The 20728-nt window shown below is 42.0% G+C and overlaps 1 protein-coding gene across 15 annotated transcripts in view; it reads right to left on the minus strand.

The window, feature by feature from the left end:
* The window catches only part of JAKMIP3 (Janus kinase and microtubule interacting protein 3), a 2072678-nt gene that overhangs the window by 291580 nt on the left and 1760370 nt on the right, over window positions 1-20728 (minus strand). For all 15 annotated transcript variants that reach the window (XM_069611426.1, XM_069611425.1, XM_069611424.1 and 12 more), the window contains one exon: window positions 20405-20470. In XM_069611426.1, the coding sequence (XP_069467527.1) occupies window positions 20405-20470 (66 nt within the window). The remainder of the gene's footprint in view (window positions 1-20404; window positions 20471-20728) is intronic.

Genomic DNA, 20728 nt, shown 5'->3' on the forward strand with positions numbered 1-20728 from the left:
GGGGTGGCGATGATAGGGGACATGAGTGGGGGCCTGGTGGAGGCTGCCCCTGGTGGCTGGGGGGTGGGGGTGATAGGGGACATGAGTGGGGGCCTGGTGGAGGCTGCCCCTGGTGGCTGGGGGGTGGAGGTGCAGGGAGACATGAGTTGGACATGAGTGGGGCCTGGTGGAGGCTGCCCCTGCACTTCTGGGTGGTGGGGGTAATAGGGGACATGAGTGGGGGCCTGGTGGAGGCTGCCCCTGTTGGCTGGGGGGTGGCGGTGGTGGTAGACATGGGTGGGGGCCTGGTGGAGGCTGCCCCTGCACTGCTGGGGGGTGGGGGTGATGGGAGACATGAGTGGGGGCCTGGTGGAGGCTGCCCCTGCACTGCTGGGGGGTGGGGTGATGGGAGACATGGGTGGGGGCCTGGTGGAGGCTGCACCTGGTGGCTGGGGGTGCAGGGGTACATGCGTTGGTGGGCAGTAGTGCAAGGTGACATGTGGGTTTGCTGGGGGGCATGGCCATGGTGGATGGGGTGCCTGCAGGACATGTGCAGGGTAGGCCCCTGTGGTGTGGGCCACCTGCAGGGGCCGTGGAGGGTGTAGAGGGAACACCTGGGAGGACCCACACATGCAATTCACGTGTGGTGCTCCCCGCGCACCCCTGTAATACACGTACCCTGATGGAATTGCGTGTGATACTTCCCGTGCACCCCTGGAATACATGTACCCTGCTGTTTTGGCATGTGATACTTCCTGCGCACCCCTGGAATACACATACCCTGATGGGATCGCGTGTGATACTTCTCGCGCACCCCTGAAATACACGTACCCTGCTGTTTTTGCATGTGATACTTCCCGCGCACCCCTGAAATACACGTACCCTGCTGTTTTTGCGTGTGATGCTTCCTGCGCACCCCTGGAATACACGTACCCTGATGGAATCGCGTGTGATACTTCCCGCGCACCCCTGAGATACACAGACCCTGCTGCTTTTGCGTGTGATACTTCCCGTGCACCCCTGGAATACACATACCCTGCTGTTTTTGCATGTGATACTTCCCGCGCACCCCTGGAATACACGTACCCTGATGGAATCGCGTGTGATACTTCCCGCGCACCCCTGAGATACACGTACCCTGCTGCTTTTGCGTGTGATACTTCCTGCGCACACCTGAAATACACGTACCCTTCTGCTTTTGCATGTGATACTTCCCGCGCACCCCTGAAATACACGTACCCTGCTGCTTTTGCGTGTGATACTTCCCGCGCACCCCTGGAATAAACGTACCCTGCTGCTTTTGCGTGTGTTACTTCCCACGCACCCCTGATGCACATGTACACAGGACAATCGCGTGTGGAACTTCCCGCGAACAACTGAAATACACGTTCACCGCTTGGCGTTTGCTGTTTGCCAGCCCTGTGAACTGGTCCAGGGTTGGCGCAGCCCTTTGCGATTATTTGGGGATTTTGAAGGCTTTTCCTTGCACGAGGGCGTTCTTGGGGTCGTAACTGGCGCTGCTGCAGGGTCGCTGCGCCACGCTGCGCCACGGCTGGTTTTGGATGCGAAAATCTATGAATACGCTGTGCGCGGAAATCGATTTTAGCGCACGCGGCTGGCGCAGACATTCGCACGGGCACGATGTGCGCCAGCCGCGTGCGCCACTTTTGTACGAATTTCTATGAATTACCCTGTAAACCTTTACACCATACTATGGACACGAATTGCTGGTTCTTTTTGGCCATCTTCATGTGCTGTGAGTAGTGACCTTGACTTTGTGGAGCAGTTGGAGTAATTTAGCTTGATTGTGACCATGATGCACTGTAAGGATTTGGAAATCATGGCCCTGGTTAGAAGTAATGTGACATCACTGCTAAAATGGAGATATGATCTGAACAAGATTGTCGTCTTGAGTGTGAAGGCCCATTCTAAGGGTAATCAATCTGGCTCTCGAGGATGGGAGCTGCCCTTAGCACTGAATCCGAAGTAAAAGTAGACCTCTTTCCATCCTAATTCGGCGGCCCTCAGATACTCAGATGAGGCAGCTGCTAGTTTTCATTTGGAATGGCTCTTGACTTTTCCACCAAACATCACTCCCAAAACCTTGTTATCAATATGTTCCTGGAATACTCAAGTACACCATCATTTATTTCGAGATGGTGGCTCGAGTATGTTATTTAATGATCTGGATATCATTCTATTTCAGGAACCTCTGCTATTGGGGGAAGGAACGTTTGATGGATATATGTGTGTGGAGAATCCAGCTAGAAATGTTGATAGGGGACATCCATGTGGGAGCCTATTGACCCTTTGCTCCAAAACACATGTGGGGTCAGAGTTTCTATTATATTTAATATCAATCACAATTTTGTATTGGCTGATGTTAAGTTACACGACAGCCATCATATTTTGGTGTTAAATCTCTATAACCCTGCCAGGGGGTCTTTATACTGAAACGACACCTGAGAACGATCAAGAATCCAATAGAGAAACAACGGCACAAGTCAAGTCCCCAGCACCTCTAAATCAAAAACAGGAGCATCAATCACTATACAATCTTTTTAGATTGCATCAGATCCGACGAGGCAAAAAGAAAAAAACCCTCTAGGAAAGTGAACCATCCTCAAAAGAAAACTTAGTTGTAAATATCTCAAGCTACAAACTAACAAAATTTGAACGCCTGACATTACAGAAGGGGATTTCTTCATCCCATAATATAACAGCACCTTACTGAAAGAAAAGATACATTTCTTCAAATTAACACGTAAGATGAAATTGAAACTCTTCTTTGAATCCATAGAACTGCCTGAAAATAGTCCTCCAACTGAATTTTTGGAGATGAAACCAAAAAGTACAATTTCCCCCCTGGTTCAAAATTCAGTTTTGGATGCATTACAAAAACTGGTATTGAAGGACATGCAGAAGATCAAATTCCAGAATAGGTCACGGACTAACCTGACCCATAGAGAAAAACACACTTTAGACAAACTGTGGCAGAATCCGGAGATAATCATTAAACCGGCTGATAAAGGTGGAGCCCTAGTGATCCTTGATACTGTTAAGTACAAAGCTGATGTAGAGAGACAACTAAGTGACCAGGACATCTATCTCAAGATTTTCAATGATCCCATAGAACAGGTTCAGGGAATTATTAAGAAGGTATTGGACGAAGCAGAATCTAATGAGATCATTATGCATAAAACCAAGCCATTCCTCATGAATCCACATCCCATGATGCCAGTTACATATGCATTACCCAAGATCCACAAGAACTTACAAGAACCACCAGGTTGCCCGATTATAGCAGCAAACAACAGCCTGTTAGAGCTACTTGCACAATATATAGACAAGGTCATCCAACCGTTGACACACACATTTTCCACATTTATCAAGGATACCAATCACTTTCTAAGAAGACTTGATAGTATAACCTTTGATGTAAACACTGACATTCTATTTACCATGGATGTCACCAGCTTATACACCAACATTACCCACCAATCAGGAGTCGAAGCCATGGAATGGCTGCTATTCAATACTGAATAAACAGTAAAAGGAGATAGATTATTGGTTCTGAAAATTCTAAGTATTGTACTAAATAACAACTTCTTCGTATTTGAAGATTGATACTTTGTACAAACATCTGGTACTTCAATGGGGGCAGTGATGGCCCCGAGTTATGCAAATGTCTACATGGCATATTTAGAAGAGACACATGTGATCAAAAATACAAGATGGGAAAACAAACTTAAATGCCTTGTGATATTCGTTGATGACCTTTTTGGGGTCTGGCAGGGCTCCGAAGAAGAACTCATGGAATTTTCCAATTTATGGATGGCCTCGCACCCAGAATCAAATTCACGTACAGATCAACTAAGACATCGATAGAATTTTTAGATGTTTTAGTCTATCTTAAATCCAACAAATTGGAGACAACAATTTTTACAAAACCAACACACAGAAATAACCTCTCTTACCATCAAGCTTTCACCCTAAGAAAACCACAGAGAGGATCCCACTTAGTCAGTTCCTGAGATACAGGAGAATAAGATCACAAGAAGATGACTATGAGATCAAAGCCATTGAATTTACCAATAAATTTCCAAAGAGTGGATACAACAAGGACATAGTATCACAAAATGCGACCACTGTAAGGAATCTACCAAGAACTGAAGCCCTGAAACAAAAGGAGAAAAGCAGCAAAGGTGACCTTGTATATGTTACAACTTACTCCCAAACAAGCAGCAGAATGAAGAAAATAGTGAAGAAAAACTGTAAAGTGTTATTTTTCTTTATTATTATTATTTTATTTTGTATAGTTCATTACAAACTTAAAATATACAAAGCATTTTCACGTTTTAACTCCTACAGTTATCGCACATACAAAGAAAAGAAAAAAACTCAAAAATAAAAATGAAGAGCATGAGTAAACATAACGTTTTCCATTTTTCCTCACAATGAATACTTTAATCCTACATTACTAATTTTGTGGTGCTTCTTCATGCCAAGTTATTTCGATTTTTGCTTTCAACTATCCTTTTTTTAAGTAGCTTTATCTTGCTTTTCTACCAGAATCAATTCAAGTTTTTCTAAATAAAATGTGAGTGCAAAAGTGCAAAAATGTGAGTGCGAATTATTTGATCAAATGATAAATGTTGACAAGACGTTACGACTCTAATAATTGATCCGATAAATTGGGGTAATCTGTATAACATTAAACAGATCTCAGAAATCAAAGAGCAGACACTCATTAAACCTAGAGACAACAAATTGGTTCCTTTTAATTCCAAAGATACAGCAACACAAAGGATTTTTGTGGATTTGACACAAAGTAATACACCTAAGATGGCACCCACATAACGCCAAACAGCGAGTCAGAGTAATACTATAAGAACACTTAAACAACGGGGTTGCTTAGCAACAACCCAATGCTCCATGCAAGGGAATACAACGCGCGCACCCGTGAGACAGAGCTTGCAGCGGTCCCGCAAACCGAAGGTAAGGCAAAAATAAACACTAAGGTCAGACTTCACCAGCAAAACCCTTAGGTACTATATTTCTAAGAACCTTTTATTTATAAACAGGAAATCCTTGCCAAGCGGATCATACTTCAGACGAGGATTCACCTGGAAACAGACGTTATTATGAAAGGAGACACGTGTCTCCATGACAACAACGAGATATACGTCCCCTAGTGAAAGGTATGCCTAAACTGAAATTAACTATAAGACTCGCATATTGTGTATTTAGAATATAGAAACGTTAGGACCCATGAGTGATTAATATGCTCTATGGACCATCATCCCATGAAGCACAGTCAAAACGGTGAATGAAAACTGCTCATATTACGCACAGCAAGAAAACTATTAGATGAGTGAGAACCAGAGTATAATAAGCCTGCAACATGCACAGAAGAATCTGGGTCTTACAAAGGCACCCAGCGCCTTAAAACAGCGCCACTGTCCCTTTGGAAACCCTCCAACCCAAGCAGGATTTCGTAATAATTCAATGTTATTTTCCAACAGCTATGGAATCTCTCTGAATTTGAGAAATGCCACAAGTCCCGGCTCTATACTACTTCCCAGATTAGTGCCCATGAGCTTTCACTACAGAATGAATACGCTACTGTCAATAGCAACTGTATGAATTAAAACTTGAGTATGAATACCCCCATCAGAAAAACATTAATAGAAATTATTTATTTTTTATCTCTTTAGAAATACATTAATAGTCCTGATATCTAAACCTGAAGAAGGGTGTAGTTTGCCCGAAATGTGTAGTTTAAGGATAGGAGACACAGCCCAGAGGACAATGCTGAGCGCCACCCACCACAGACACCTATCAAGATATCTGTATATATTAGGACATTTTTGTAAAAATTACATACAAGACTTATATTCTTGATGCATATGAGAACATAATATGAATCAGAATAACGCAGTTTAATACAAATCTTGTGTTAAAATTATGAACTGTCTCAATAAGTATATACCGAATATATGGTGCCAATTGAACCTGTACAGAAATATATTTTTCTTGTTAATTAAACTTGTATATATATCTACATACAAATTGTTATGTGAACAATTGAATGTTAATGCTTTAAATATAGTAATAGCTTACAATTATATTGTGAAAAGTGTGCCCCTGTTTGTCCCCCGTTGATTCACGAAGGACCTCCCCCTCTCAACGGTCTTTATACTGAAGCCTTTCAAATGGAGATTTATGAATGCATCATCTCTGATAAAGAGAATTTATAGTCAAGGGATTTGTTTACGGGAGGGGATTTCAATTCACCATGCTTACACTATTCTGTAAACGAGACTGGAGATGTATGGATGGCAGCAAATGCCTCCAAACGTATTGGATGGCATAATGTGGCCCCCTGTGGATGTCCTTTTGATTTGATTTGTGACTCCGGATGTTTAATGGAGGAACGGTTGTAGATGTTCAGGCAGCTAAGAGGTGGTGTAATGGGGCTGCCGAAGGCCATATTGATTCATTCTTTGGGAGCTTATCACTTTTTAATAAGGCAAAAGAACTATCGAAGTACTCTTCGGAATTTAGTGATCATGTCCTAATGAAACTTGTAATATGTGTAACACCTATTTCATTACTAGAACATAATAATACAGGAGAAGTGCAAGTGAACAACTTCCTGAATAGAATAGGGTGGCCTGATACAAATATTGAGGCAATTATGAGATATATGACTAGATTGGGTGCAGTATATAAAATCTTTAGTGCCGTAATCAAATAATAGACTGGGTTAGATCAATTACTAACATGTTTTTAGTTTTGATTGTTAGGTGATGTTGAAAGCCTACCTTTAGGCTGAAACTATTGTCATTAAAATAAGAGCTTTAACATAAGAGCTTAGAATAGGTGCTTTGAATGCTATGCAGTGATTTTACTGAATGAAAAATAATTAACAACATTTTTACCTAAACATTTTTGCCGAAAAAAAAACACTGAATGTTTTTCTATATATATTACATGAACGCGGTAGCGTCCATGTAGTTATGGTTAAGTTGGTGTTTCCATAGGAAGAGCATTTTTTGGGTGGCTTATAACTTCGCTCCCCCTGGACGAATCCTCACCAAACTTTGCAAAATAAAAGTATATGGGCCACTCTGAATTTTTTTGCAAAGTTTGGAGAGGTTTGGTCCAGGGGGGGCAAAGTTATAGGGGGGGTCCCAAAACTTTTGTTTTTTCCCATAGACATAATGGGAAAAAACTTTGCGTACGCCTACAGCCCAAACCGCTGGACGGATTTACACCAAATTTGCGGCAGGAGTGGGGGCTTGGTCCCGAAAGCGTCCTTTTGCAAATTTGGTGTAAATCCGTCCAGTAGTTTTTTTTAAAATGACCAAAATGTAAGGCAAACAAATTAGTGATATCTCCGTTCGTTCTGCGGACGGACTTCCCGGTTCGCTCCGCGGACAGTGCCCTGATTGGCCGAGCGGCTTGCGTGATGTCCGTGGACATGCAACTTGTTCGCTGATTGGACGGCGTGGTGCGTGAAGCGCGTCAGATTTTCTGTGGCGCTCGCCATCTTGCATTCGTGGACGACCACGGACAGCGCGGTGAAACCTGGATTAAAAATTGTATTTAGTGGAGTGTGTTGGTGTGTAAGAGTGTTTGGGGAGGGTGGGGGAGTATGAGATAGGTTCAATGTTCTGTTTTTTTTATATGCTAGACGCTTTTGTTGTGTTCGATTTGTCTGCGGACAACACGGCTGTTCTGAAATGTTCTATATAAACTAAATGGTGGGGTGTTCTGAGGACGGAGTATGTGTCCGTTTTGTTCGCAAGCAAGCTAAAATTGAGCTAAGAACACTCGCAGTGTCCTTAAATGTTCGTACATAAACAAAATGGGGGTGTCCTGAGGACGCTGTCCGTATTGTACTCTGGCAAGTTGAATGTGTTCTAAGAACACTCGCGGTGTCCTGAAATGCTCTGATTACTTACCAGTAATCTTCATTACTCCTAGTCCTACTCTTCCTCATCACAGTACTGACTCCCTCCTCACCCTCCCTGCGGGGAAGGTCCCATGCTCCGGCTTGGTAATATGAAACTGAGTGATGTGGATGTGGGGGAGGAGTTATAGGAATTTAAAGAAATAGAAGAAGGTCCTGTGTCGGAGGCAGGGGCCTCATGAAGTAAGTACTGGGACGAGGAAGAGTGGACGTGGAGGTAATGTTTGCAATTAAACAAAATGGGGGTGTTCTGAGAACGCTGTTCGTATTGTTCGTTGTCAGGTTGAAAGTGTTCTAAGAGCCCTCCTTATGTCCGTTGTCATTACAATTTCCTATGGCCCTTACCTGACTTTTTGTCCACTAAACAAACAATAAATCAGGCTGCTGTGCGTCGACATTATGTGATAATCCTATCAATTGCCCCATCGACCTGGCTGACCTGCTTTTGCGACACTAAATCTCCCGCCCCTAAGCCTGACATTATCAAAGCATTCATATTCCTCGTCTCTCTCCGTGACGGTACAGGGTGCATAGCCAAATGCGCCCAGTCGTCTCCAGTCCTACGCGACTTTACACACAACCCGGAAAACAACACAGATCATCTCACAACACAGCGCGCAACAATTCGGAATATGAAACTGTGACTTAAAAGCAAACAGCAAGATTGTACATTTCGTAAAGTACTTTTATTTGACATCAAATGTTTAGAGAATATTCAGCGATTTGCATTTGTCTTTGCTGTCGATCCGCAAAAGTTCATCTTGAGTCACGTGCTGTTCCTTTGCGGTACACAGGGTGTTGATTTATGATAAAAGAAGCACTATGGTCACACTGATAATCGGAAGGCTGTTCCAACAATGAGGCATTAGACCACCATAATGGTTGGTATGTTGCTTTGAGCCGCTAGTACCGCGTAAGGCCCAGTCGTCTCCAGTCCTACGCGACTTTACACAGAACCGGAAAACAACACAGATCATCTCACAACACAGCGCGCCACAATTTGGAATATGAAACTGTGATTTAAAAGCAAACAGCAAGATTGTACATTTTGTAAAGTACTTTTATTTGACATCAAATGTTTAGAGAATATTCAGCGATTTGCATTTGTCTATGTTGTCGATCCGCAAAAGTTCATTAGTCACGCGCTGTTCCTTTGCGGTACGCAGGGTGTTGGTTTATGATAAAAGAAGCACTATGGTCGCACTGATAATCAGAAGGCTGTTCCAACAACGAGACATTAGACCACCATAATGGTTGGTATGTTGCTTCTAGTCGCTAGTACCGCGTAAGGGCATATTGGTCCTTGGCGATTGTCCCATAAAATGGTGAGGGTCATGAAGTTGTTTAGAAGTAGTTGAACCTGGTAGTTAAAAAAATCAGTCGGCCGGGGTGTGAAAATCGTGGCATTGACAGTACGGAAGGACATATCTGTTTTAAAAAACATAAATTAGTCTCACCAGCCGATCTTCATTAAAAATATTCATTTTATTTATTAGGGCGTGAAACTATTTGCTACCGAGGATAGTGCAATGGAGTATGTTAACTTATTCCCATTAACCCACCCTCTGTCCTCTGCCTTTTTCAGAGCCCTCTAAGCGACAGGGGACCAATTCGCCAGTGACAGTGCGCGGTAGAAAACACTATGCCACATTGAACAAACAAGTACAACTTAACCGGGTTTAATGCCACGCTATTGTTATTATATTCCGGTATAAAATAATCTAAAGGGTTACTTACATTATATTGGCATTTTCCACTGTCTAAGCGTAGTGCAGTCCCAAAATACGACTCCGTCTGTGCCAACAATCTTTCTCATAGTGATATAATATATAAAAGTGGTTTCGTTTCAGAAATTTCATCCTTATCGTGTCTTACATTTTTGCAACACTCCTTCAAAAGAAGTCTTTTAGCACGATCCCTGTCTGTCAAGGTCAAAAAACAATAGAACTTTATAGTCAAAGTCGTGGGCCTCTCCGGCACGCGAGCAAAAAATGGAAGCAGCTGACCTTCACTGTAAACGACCATAAATTCTTAGTTAGCAACATTCTGTGTTCAGCCATCTCTGAGAAATTGCTTTTTACACTCCATCTTTCTATATTGTTTGTGTGCTAATAAAAAAACTTTGTTAAAGGGACGTTATGGTTCCAAGTAAAACCGAAAAACCCCTGAAATTCGCCAGTTATGGTAAGCTAAGCAACCATAACTCGCGCCACCACCGTGCACTGCTAAGACTAACACCCAGGACATCAAAGATGACATCACAAATGTCATTGATGACATTACATGTGTATGTATTTTTCATGAAATTTGTGTACAAGGGATTCTTGTTGCGAAAAAAGTGTCAACGATCATTGCAATAAATATCATACCCTAATTAGTGCTTTGAACGATGCATTGATATAAATAGCATTCTATTATGGGGTTCTATCTAGTAAACTAAGCTACTAATGCAGAAACATAGCATTGTGTGCAGCGTACAAGATGAAGGTATAATATTCTTAATGTTAATATGTTGAATAATGAAATGATAATTGTTTTCTTAATAGATTTTTGTGTACTGTGAAATATGTAATAAGTAGCTAATAAAACCCAATTATTACATAATTGCATTACTATAGAGAAAACAGAAAGAGACAAGAACACATACCAATTTACATATACATAGGGTAAATAGCAGCTTTGAAACAGAGAAATCATCATTTATTTGCTTGAAAATAATGCTGTCTTTAAAGCTTGTGTCTTCCCCTAAGTATATGTTTCATATGATGTGACTGGACTCTAAGGGAATTACTATAAGAACCTACTTGTAGGATACGTCTACAAATAAAATACAATGTTTAGTTTCTGACTGTTACTGAAGAAAACCATGTGGCCTAGATATGTCAGCAAAAGAAAAAAGAGTGAGCCAGAAGAACACTCGCGAGGTCCTGAAATGTTCGTACATAAAGAAAATGAGGGTGTTCTGAGGACGTTGTCCGTATTGTTCACTGGCAAGTTGCATGTGTTATAAGAACACTCGCGGTGTCCTGAATTGTTCGAAAATAAACAAAATGGGGGTGTTCTGAGGACGTTCTCCGTATTGTGTGACTGCTTAGCTGTATGCAATGAGGGAATGGCACAGAGAGTGAAGTGGAAATGGTAGAAGGGCTGTCCAAGAATTACGTGGTCCACGGACACTGCGGCTGTCCGTGGCAGGGCGTGCTACATCAAGGGTTTTTCAGCAAATCCAGCATGGAAAGAAGACTGTAGGGATCAGCCAATCAGATGTTGAGGTTGTGGATTTGTGTTGAAAGAGACTGTGTGTAGTGAAGATGGCAGAAGTGGAGAAAGTCAGGGTGTTGGTGCTCAGAGATATGTTTGTGCATGGTTTACAACAGTATGCTCAATGCAGGCATGTTGCAAAGAATTTTGATGTTAAAGGAGTGGAGGTTGTGTGGAGCACTGTGCCTGATTGCAATGTACAGGGAATTGTACAAGTTTGTGAAGATATGGCAGGATCAACAGTCCCCATGTGGTAGTTTTGCACTATGGTGCTTTCCGTTTGGGCTATGTCAGTGCCCCTAATTTGTTGGCAGATTTGGAACACTTGGTTCAAGCAGTAATGAACATCCTTCCAAATGCCAAAGTATTTTTTTCTGGATTACTACCTAGGGCAATATGGGACAATAGTTCAGTTTTTTGTCCTCAGCAAAACAATGCTAGGTATGTAATCAACCGAGGCATGTGTGCCTTCATGCTTAGAGCTGCTATGTTCTTCTGTAATGATGAGTATATTGATTCCAGTAATGCTGTTTATTTTAAAGAAGATGGCATTTCCTTATCTTTTATGGGAAATGCCATGCTGTTTTGGAATGTAAGGGTTGCTTTGGAGAAGGTTATGTGAAGATTTTAGGAGTAAAGTAAGAAAAAAAGAAGAAAAAAAATACAAAATAACAGGTGTCTGTCAAGCATCTGCAAATAAAAACAAAAAAAAGGCTCTTTTCAGAGCCAACCTCAAAGGGGAAATGGGGCACACTATTTAAAATTTACATTCACCACGCTCAGATTTTCGATATGTCTGCGGACATGGCGGTAGTCCGCGGACATCGAAATCACTAGCTAGGAGTTCAGTATGTTCTATATTACATGTATTTAAAGTCAGGGATATTATGGTTAAGTTGTGCTACTAAAAACCTATGAAATTCAGTAAAAAAACTTTGTTAAAGGGACGTTATGGTTAAGTTTCGCTACTAAAAACCTATGATATTCAGTAAAAAACCTTTGTTAAAGGGACATTATGGTTAAGTTGCGCTACTAAAAACCTATGAAATTCAGTGAAAAAACTTTGTTAAAGGGACGTTATGGTTCAAAGTAAAACCGAAAAACCCCTGAAAATCGGCAGTTATGGTAAGATAAACAACCATAACTCGCGCCACCGTGCACTGCTAACACTAACACCCAGGACATCAAAGATGACATCACAAATGTCATTGATGACATCACTGATGACATCACATGTGCATTTACTTTTCATAAAAACTCTGTACAAGGGATTCTTATAATGCTGACCAAAAACTGTCAAAGATCATTGGGATAAATGCATTTGTACTGTGTGCTGAATTTATCAGCCATTTTTACTTCCAAAATGCTGGCTGCAATATGCTAATATTAATAAAAAGTAATTTGACTTGTTTGATGCTTTCAAAAATATTTACTACAGGTTTTAAGTTATTCAACATATGTTTATGTATTTTGTATAAAGTAAAAACAAGTGACTCTTAAATATACTTTTTGTGTTAAATTGTCAGTGAAAATGTCCATGTACTGACTTCTGGGTATTTCTCTAGTGTCTTGGGATGTAAGTAGTACATGATTGGATGTGTAGTTAGTGATGTCAGTATGATGTGATTGGTTCTGCAGTCTGTGTTTGTTTCCAAAAGTAAGCCATTTTGTTTCCAGTTTCATATACCACTGATTTATATACAAATTATATTTGCGGGTTGTGTGTTCTGATAAGCCCGTATTCATTTCAGATTACTTGTTTTTTTATTGGGAAATCGCATGTAGGCAGCTATGCAACCTCATGAGAGTTTTGACAAAGGCACACATGTATGCCGTTTCCTGCATGCGGTCTGCTCCTGGAACCCTTGAGTAGCGTTTTTTGCTGTTTTACATATGAGCTTTTTGTCTGCAGTCAGATGCTGGAACTTTAGTGGCAGGGTTTGAACCTGCTTCTGGTTGAAAGAAACCAAGTTGGTCTTCTCTGTGGCCACCTATTTACTAGAGAATGGCTCTTGTTGTGCATGCTAAACTAATTCACACTTCCGACAGTGCTAGGATTTCCCTGAATTTGTTTTCATCCTGAGCTCTCCAAACATCACCAATTTCCATGGAATATGCAAACACGTCTGTCAATGTGTATCTAGGGCAGGCAAGTGGCATGTCTGTGGCGAAGTGGGACACAGCAGGATGGTGTTTCCCTTTTAAGACTCCATGCTCTTGTATTTATATCATGAGACAGTCAGAGTCACGTGGCAGGCAGGGTGCTCTCTGAATGGCCAGGTTGGTGCAGCTATCGCTTTGCAGACACCGGCAGGGGAGCGAGGGAAGGGTTCGAGGAGTGTGCTCCGATGTAAGAGACTGTAAACAGATCTGCAAAAGACAGAAGCAGGAGCATTGTACATTTCCATCCAAGAGCAGCAGGGTGCCAGATTCCCCCACTAACACAGTAGTCCCTTGAAGGATGACAGGTTGTGCCAGCAAGGACAAAATGCACCTTGAGTTTACTTCCATAAATGTCACGAGCGCCACAAGGCAGTGGGCCGCTTTAAAATACAATTGCATTGAGTATTAACTAGGAACTCTTATTACATTGCATATAAGATGCAGGAGCTCAAAGCACTCAGTTACATAAATTACTATAACAGAGCTTATTCATTGCAGTAGGAATACTCACCGCTGCACATTGAACAGTATTGTATGTACAGGCCCACATAAACCCAGACTACAGAGGCCAGCTTGTGATGGACGAATGCACAGGTTTTTAAATATTTACAATTTGAGAAATCATGTGCCTAGAATAACACATTTATGATCGAATACCAACATGGGTTTTGAACTTCAGTGTCTGGTTAAAACATCTAAGTTTTAGCCACTACTAGGACATAGGTCGTTTTTCCTACTTGAAAATTCAGCTTCGATCACTCAAGCATATGCACTCCTCCCCTGTACTCCACACGTTCATTTTATAAAGATACCACAAAGATCATCAATGTGCTTGTACCATCAGGTGAAACCCTGCTTTCTTATAATATGGACAGTTGCAGTGCATCGTTACATGGTAATCTGCATAGTATTGTTGAGTTTTGTGGGGACCACATGTAAAACTGGGCACTAGCTGGGGAGGAATTGGGCCGGAATGAGGAGGCTTAGCACTCTTTCAAAAACGGTCTTTCTGGCGCACATTTCCATGGAGAACACAGGCCCAAAGTGAGAGGAAGTAGCTGGGCAGGTTCAGAGACTGTGCTGAAGGTCTATGTTTAATCGACATGGCACTATTCCTTGAATTCTTGTGCAGCCAGCTCTGCCTTGTTTTTATGTTCCTTTCACTTTATTATATGCTTGGTTGATATTTCATGTTAGTTGGTGCATTTCAAGGCAATTTTAGCAGAGAGAATACTAGTTGGGTCCATGAAATACTCCTTCTCATCAAACATTGTATGTTGAGTTTAAAGGTAATACACGCAGCCATGTATTTCTCTCTGCTGTTTAAATGGTAAACTGCAGAACTGGGAAACAGGAGCTAACATTTCAGCGTCCCTACTTCACACATTTGCTACTGAGCAAATTCACATCATCTCATTCGACCTTATTTTCTTGAACTTCCACAGAAGGTTCATAGTGATTTTGGCGAGTATGTACTATCAAGGAAGTTTTGCTCGTTCATGGTTTAATGGTCCAAAATATTACTGTAGTTAAGTTACTGTTCATGTAGCAATATGAATGATATTGGGGCAGAGGCAGATTTAGCATTTGGATGACGGACAAAGGCGAGTGGGCCCTGCCTTGTCCTGTTCCGACACCTTCCCATATCATCACACCAGCCACAACACACACGCCCTCCTCCCTAATTGGAATAAGAAAAAACAGCTTTAGCGCTCCCTCTAAGGGGTATCCCTACAAAATATCCCCACCAAAATATTGCCGTACATTTGGCCGTTTGTCTCGCCATAGTCGATATTTTTGGGGGGGATATTTTGTGGGAGCGGGGGGTTGCGGGGTTATCCCCACACATTTTAAAATAATGCGGGGTTGCGGGGGTGTCCCCCGCAGGGTCCATGGGTCAATATCGCTGCAAAAATATGGTAATATTTTTGTATCGCAATATTTTTGCGGGGATATTAACACATGGAACCCTCTAAGGGCCCGGCTAAATATTTGTCAGGGCTCATTGGGGACCCTTTTCAATATGATTGCCCCTCCTTACCTACCGTTAGGAGGGGCGGACACAGTATGTTGCCCCCATCGGTTGCTTAAATAAGAATGGATACAAAGGAATGCCCTTTAATCTCACAGAACAGGCAGCCAGTGGGGAGCTAAAACACGAAACTGCCACTGAAAAGATAGTAATTGCTCTGTCAGCAAGGTGCTAATGCAGATTAAACTAGAGTAAAAGGCACAGAGGTGATACCACTACTGGATGCTATCAAAGGCAATCTGTAACCTGCTGCCAAGCACACATTTAAAGTCTTCAGTTAAGGCAGTGGTCTGCAAACTAAGGGGTCCTAAGGATGTCCGTGGGGGAAGAGAGGGATAAGACTCTTTAAAATAAGATTCATATAAATGTTTTTAATATGAACGATAATTCAGGTGCTACTTTTAATAGACAATATAAGCATTAGAAAATCTGCTTATATTTTAAAGAGTCTGCCCCCCACACCCGGTACAGCGTTTGGGCTCCCTAGAAGGGACCTATTCCTAGGTTGGGGGGCTCAGAAATGATTTGTTAAAATGCCAAGAACAGTCCATACCAAAACTATTGGCATTGCCAATGTTTGTTATGTAGAGGTTGCAGAACTCTAATTAGACAAGGAGGCCCTTATGTATACCGATACAATAAATTGATTGCCCTTAAGAAAATAATCCTGGGACAGGAAATCAGAACATTGAATAAGCTTGACCGTGTGGATAGTAATAGGCCTGTGGCAACCAGGAGGCTAAAAAATACCTATCGGTCTTGGTTAAAATGGTATCGGCTTTCCTGTAGAACAACTAATTGGAGAGACTTGTATGGCGTTATCAGGATACATGACACAAAGGGCCTCATTACACGGAAGGCGGTAAGGGTTATCGGTCACCGGTAATGCTACCGGTGACCTTTAACCCTTACCGCCTTACTACGAGGTCCCTTTGCGGGACCCGACCTTAACGGCTGGTGTAGACCAGCCGTTAAAGTTGGGACCTGCAAAGGGACCATGGTGCTAATTACGGTACCGCAAATTGCGGTACCGTAATTAGCGCCTTCCCCATTCCTACTATGCCCAATGGGGCAAAAATGGGAATGGGGAAGGGCCATGGCGGCATGGGGAATTACCGCCCCGCCAACCTCAGAATGGGGTGGTAATTCCCCATTCCGCCATGGCGGAATCGGTAAATTACTGGCATGAACCATGGTGCTAATAGCACCATGGTTTAGCACCTACCGTGTAATGAGGCCCAAAAGTGTTTGTGGCAATTATTTAAAAGCAATAGCTCTCCTACCCAAGCAGCATTAATTAGCTCTATAGCCAGTAAGATCTGGTAAATGTTTTTGACCGATAAATGTACTGCAGAGCAATCACCATTCGGGTGTAAACGTAACACACAAAATACATCTTTTGACAGAGAAATGTTGTTAGGTATTCTATGCAAATAAAAAAAATAATCCAGAGTCTAGGTACGGGATCTGTAATATAATTATGCAGGCTAAGCTGGAACTTTGGACACGCATACTTTTAACTCTTGTCTCTCAGATTACAGAGACTGCCCAAATCCTAGATTCATAGAACGAATCCCATTTGATTCCAATTCATAAGCAGGGTACATTGGATGACCATGCTAATTAAAGGATTATATCACTCCAAGATGGCCAAAGCAAAATCTTTGCCAAATGTATTCTGTCAAAGATTGAGGCAGGGCCTCATTACAACTCAGGCGTTAAGGGTTAACGCCGTCGTTAACCCTAAACGGCTGATTCCAATTTTAACGGCTGCTTTTAGCAGCCGTTAAAATCCATGGCGCTAAACCGCCTTGGTGCTAATTACGGCACCGTAATTTACAGTGCCGTAATTAGCGCCTTCCCCACTCCCATTATGCCCTATGGGGCAAAAATGGGAATGGGGAAGGGTAAATGGGAAATGGGGATTTACCGCCCCACTCACCTTGGAATGGGGCGGTAAATCCACCATCCACCATGGTGTAAACGTAGTTTACACCATGGTGGTAAAGTTGGTGTACTTACCGCCTGGGTCGTAATGACCCCAAATGCTATTCTAAGCCCTTTCCAGGCAGGATTTAGGAGGGCTCTGCCTGCCAACTTCAACGTATTAAACTTGAATGACTTGATCTCTGAGGCTTGGGTGAAATGCTTGTTTATGTATTATTCGTAGACTTCGCCTCTGAGTTCAATACTATTGATCACCCTCTTCTGTGGGAGAAATTGACAAGGATAAAGTTCACTGAGGATCTTTTAGTAGCTTGCCAACTCCTTCACAAAAACTACTTTGCAAGGGTGAAATTGAATAACAGGGCTGATCTATCTGCACCTATCGATATTTCCAGCAGTGTGAAGCAGGGGTGTATATTGGCCCATGCTTGGTTTAATTTGTTTATGACAGACATAGAGAGGGTATTAAATCAAACCCTAATTTCCCAGCTTGGGTGGGTAATTTAAAATTCTCTATTTGGCACACGAGGATGACCTGGCAATTATTGATACAACCTACATAGGGCTCTGCAGAAGCACAGATGCTGTTATTGAATATGCTAAATGAAATAGGTTGGAGGTTAACCTAAATAAATCTAAATTCATGAGATTTAGTAAAACTAAGCAAGAACATCAAGTTACTGGGACTTCGGCTGGGCATTTAAATCATGTGTCCTACTACTGTTACCTAGTATACATAGTTGAATCGCGTCTCAATTAACTATTGGCCCAGAAAAAACATTATACAAAAGCAATGGCAATATTGTTGGCGATAAAGACATTTGTCTCGTTTAGTGCAGGGTTTAGCCTGCTTGGGATAGTAACTCTCTATCGCCAAAAATTAATAACAAATATTGCTTATGCACAGGAATGTTCATATAACGATTATGATCATTGGGCCAATGGTTTGGAGGGACACATTTGGCGTTGTATTCGGGGACTCTCTGGGGCTACTGCCATTCAGGCCATGAGAATTGAAATGGGTTTAACCTCATTGAGTACCATCATAAAAGTGAATAGAGGGAAAAATAATGTGTAACAAGTCAGCATCCCTATTGGGCCTTCTCAGGTTGGAATTGCTCAGAGGTTCGAGCCGGCCTCTTGCAAAATTTAGGATAATAAATGAGGAATTTTTGTTACAGCTTGCATGGTCTCCAGACTGGAATAATGGCTTGGACACCTTGCTAGCCGTATTTAAGAATAAAGCCCGGAAACGGGACTGAGCTTGTTCCCACGACCATATTGGGAGGCTGACTTCATTAGGTACCTATTCAAAATTATACTTCCCATACCTGAAAGCTCAACAATATATTTATCAATTCCCTAGTCCTGCAGCAAGGTGGATCTTTATGCAAATACGGTTCAATAAACTCCGGGTTATAGCGGTAAAGGGCACATGGCTGAATCTATCAAAAGATGAACGAATCTGCGAAGTGGGAAGAATTGAATCTCTTCGGCACGTTTTAACATTTTGTTGCAAAATGGTTAAGCATTATGCTCATTTTGCAGAAGGTCTGCAGGATGTGCAAAGGGGAGTTGTTCTGGCTAAACAGCCTATCCGGCTGTAGTGTAGCTCAATCACTGCCCTTGGTTAAAGTTTGGTGGGCTTTCGAGTTTGAAATATGTAAGTTTGGGCTTGAGTCTTCTGCTTAATCACCTAGATAGGCACTTGTGGTTCCATTAATCCCTATTGGTCAGGCGTTGCGGGGCAGTCTGTTAATTGTATTTTAGGTTATTGAGTAAACCATGGAGCTCCTGGTAAATTTATGATTTAAAAAGCTTTACAGTTTTAGATTTCTTTTACATTGTAGGTATTTGACATTGTATTTATGAAGGATCCGTATGTGTATATGTATTTCTTGTTTGTATCCTACTGTTTTTATGTGCTGTTTTTTAAGTAATTTGTGAAAAGTCCATAACACACTATAACACAATAAATACAAAGAAATTATGCAGCATTAGTTCTTGTGCTTTGGCAAGTTGCAGAAGTGCTTACCTTACACCTAAAAGTAGGGTTACTGGTGGATGCAAATCTGTGGCTAGGGATTGGATCAGAGCCCCTCTTTGTGTTGCAATGCATGACATAGTTGTGTACACGGCGAAGCAAACATCATTGTATTGATATGCCCTGGTGCACTCTATTTTCAGAGGAGACATTGGGCCTCATTGTGAATTGGGCAGTATCACGATTAATAATAGCGACAAAATGAATTACTCTTACGGCAAGTCGTAATAGTAATTCACTCCCCAGTTTAGAATGAAACATTTTTCATAGAGAGCGAACAATGCCCATTGACCTGTTCTTTGGGAAGGTACCCACTCCAGAGTCCGCACCCACACTTTAGCTCACTGTACCTTTCACAGATGGGAAATATCCATATCAGTCTTTGTCCCGCCCACATGAGCAGTCCAAGACTGAAATGCTATTGCAATTCCCTTCTGAACAAGAGTACCAACAGCAACCCCAGACACGTGTTTTAGCCTTGTAGGGCCTCATCAGTGATGTGGAGCTGTGCCTCTATGAGCACAGTGACAAGGGGTACACTCCCCAGTTTAGGACTTCAGTTATTTGTCATTCTTGAGTCCCATATGGCTACATTGGGGAGTGCTGGTAGTACCAGTAATACCGCCTGCAAAGTTACTTCTGTTGTGAGTAGAGGTGAAGACTTCACTCACAAGCAGGAAGTCGCTTTATCCATGGGTGACAGAACCCATAATTAGGTGGGTGGTAAATCAGGTGTTTTTCGGAAATGAATGTTATGGTGCAGGCGGGGGGTGGGAGGGAATAAACAAGAAGATTAGGTCAGCACAATGCACCATGTCAACAACCAGACACAGAATGACCAGGCAGGGAGATGTTCAGTAGGGCTGTGCTTTTCAACATTTGCCTGTATGACATCAGCAGATGGAACAATGTTCACCAGGGAGCATGCTATTTTACAGTAAAGGATTGCTTCATTTAGCTACATTTAAAATTGGATTGCTTTTCACATAATTATGCTTACCTTCTCTTCTAATTCTTTTATCTGCCTTTTTTGACCTTCAATTCTTTCTTCTAGCTCCTTAATCCTCTGCAAAAAGAACCAAAAAAATAAATGATCTTGTTTCAGCTTACTTAGATTCTTTAGTTCAAATGGTGTCTGATAATAAGGCTTTTTACATCCATTAAGTCACAAAAAAGCTATGGAAATCACCACTGATATTGCAGTAAACATCCACAAAGCAAAAACCTATAAGGACTCAATTAATTTTGCAACCATTGGGGACCAATTTCAAATTCAGTGAGGACCTGAGCTCAGGTGGTGAGCCCTCCGATGTAACAGAAACCG

This window comes from Ambystoma mexicanum, chromosome 8 (assembly GCF_040938575.1).
Source record: "Ambystoma mexicanum isolate Mex_15411 chromosome 8, UKY_AmexF1_1, whole genome shotgun sequence".
Taxonomy (NCBI): Eukaryota; Metazoa; Chordata; class Amphibia; order Caudata; family Ambystomatidae; genus Ambystoma; species Ambystoma mexicanum.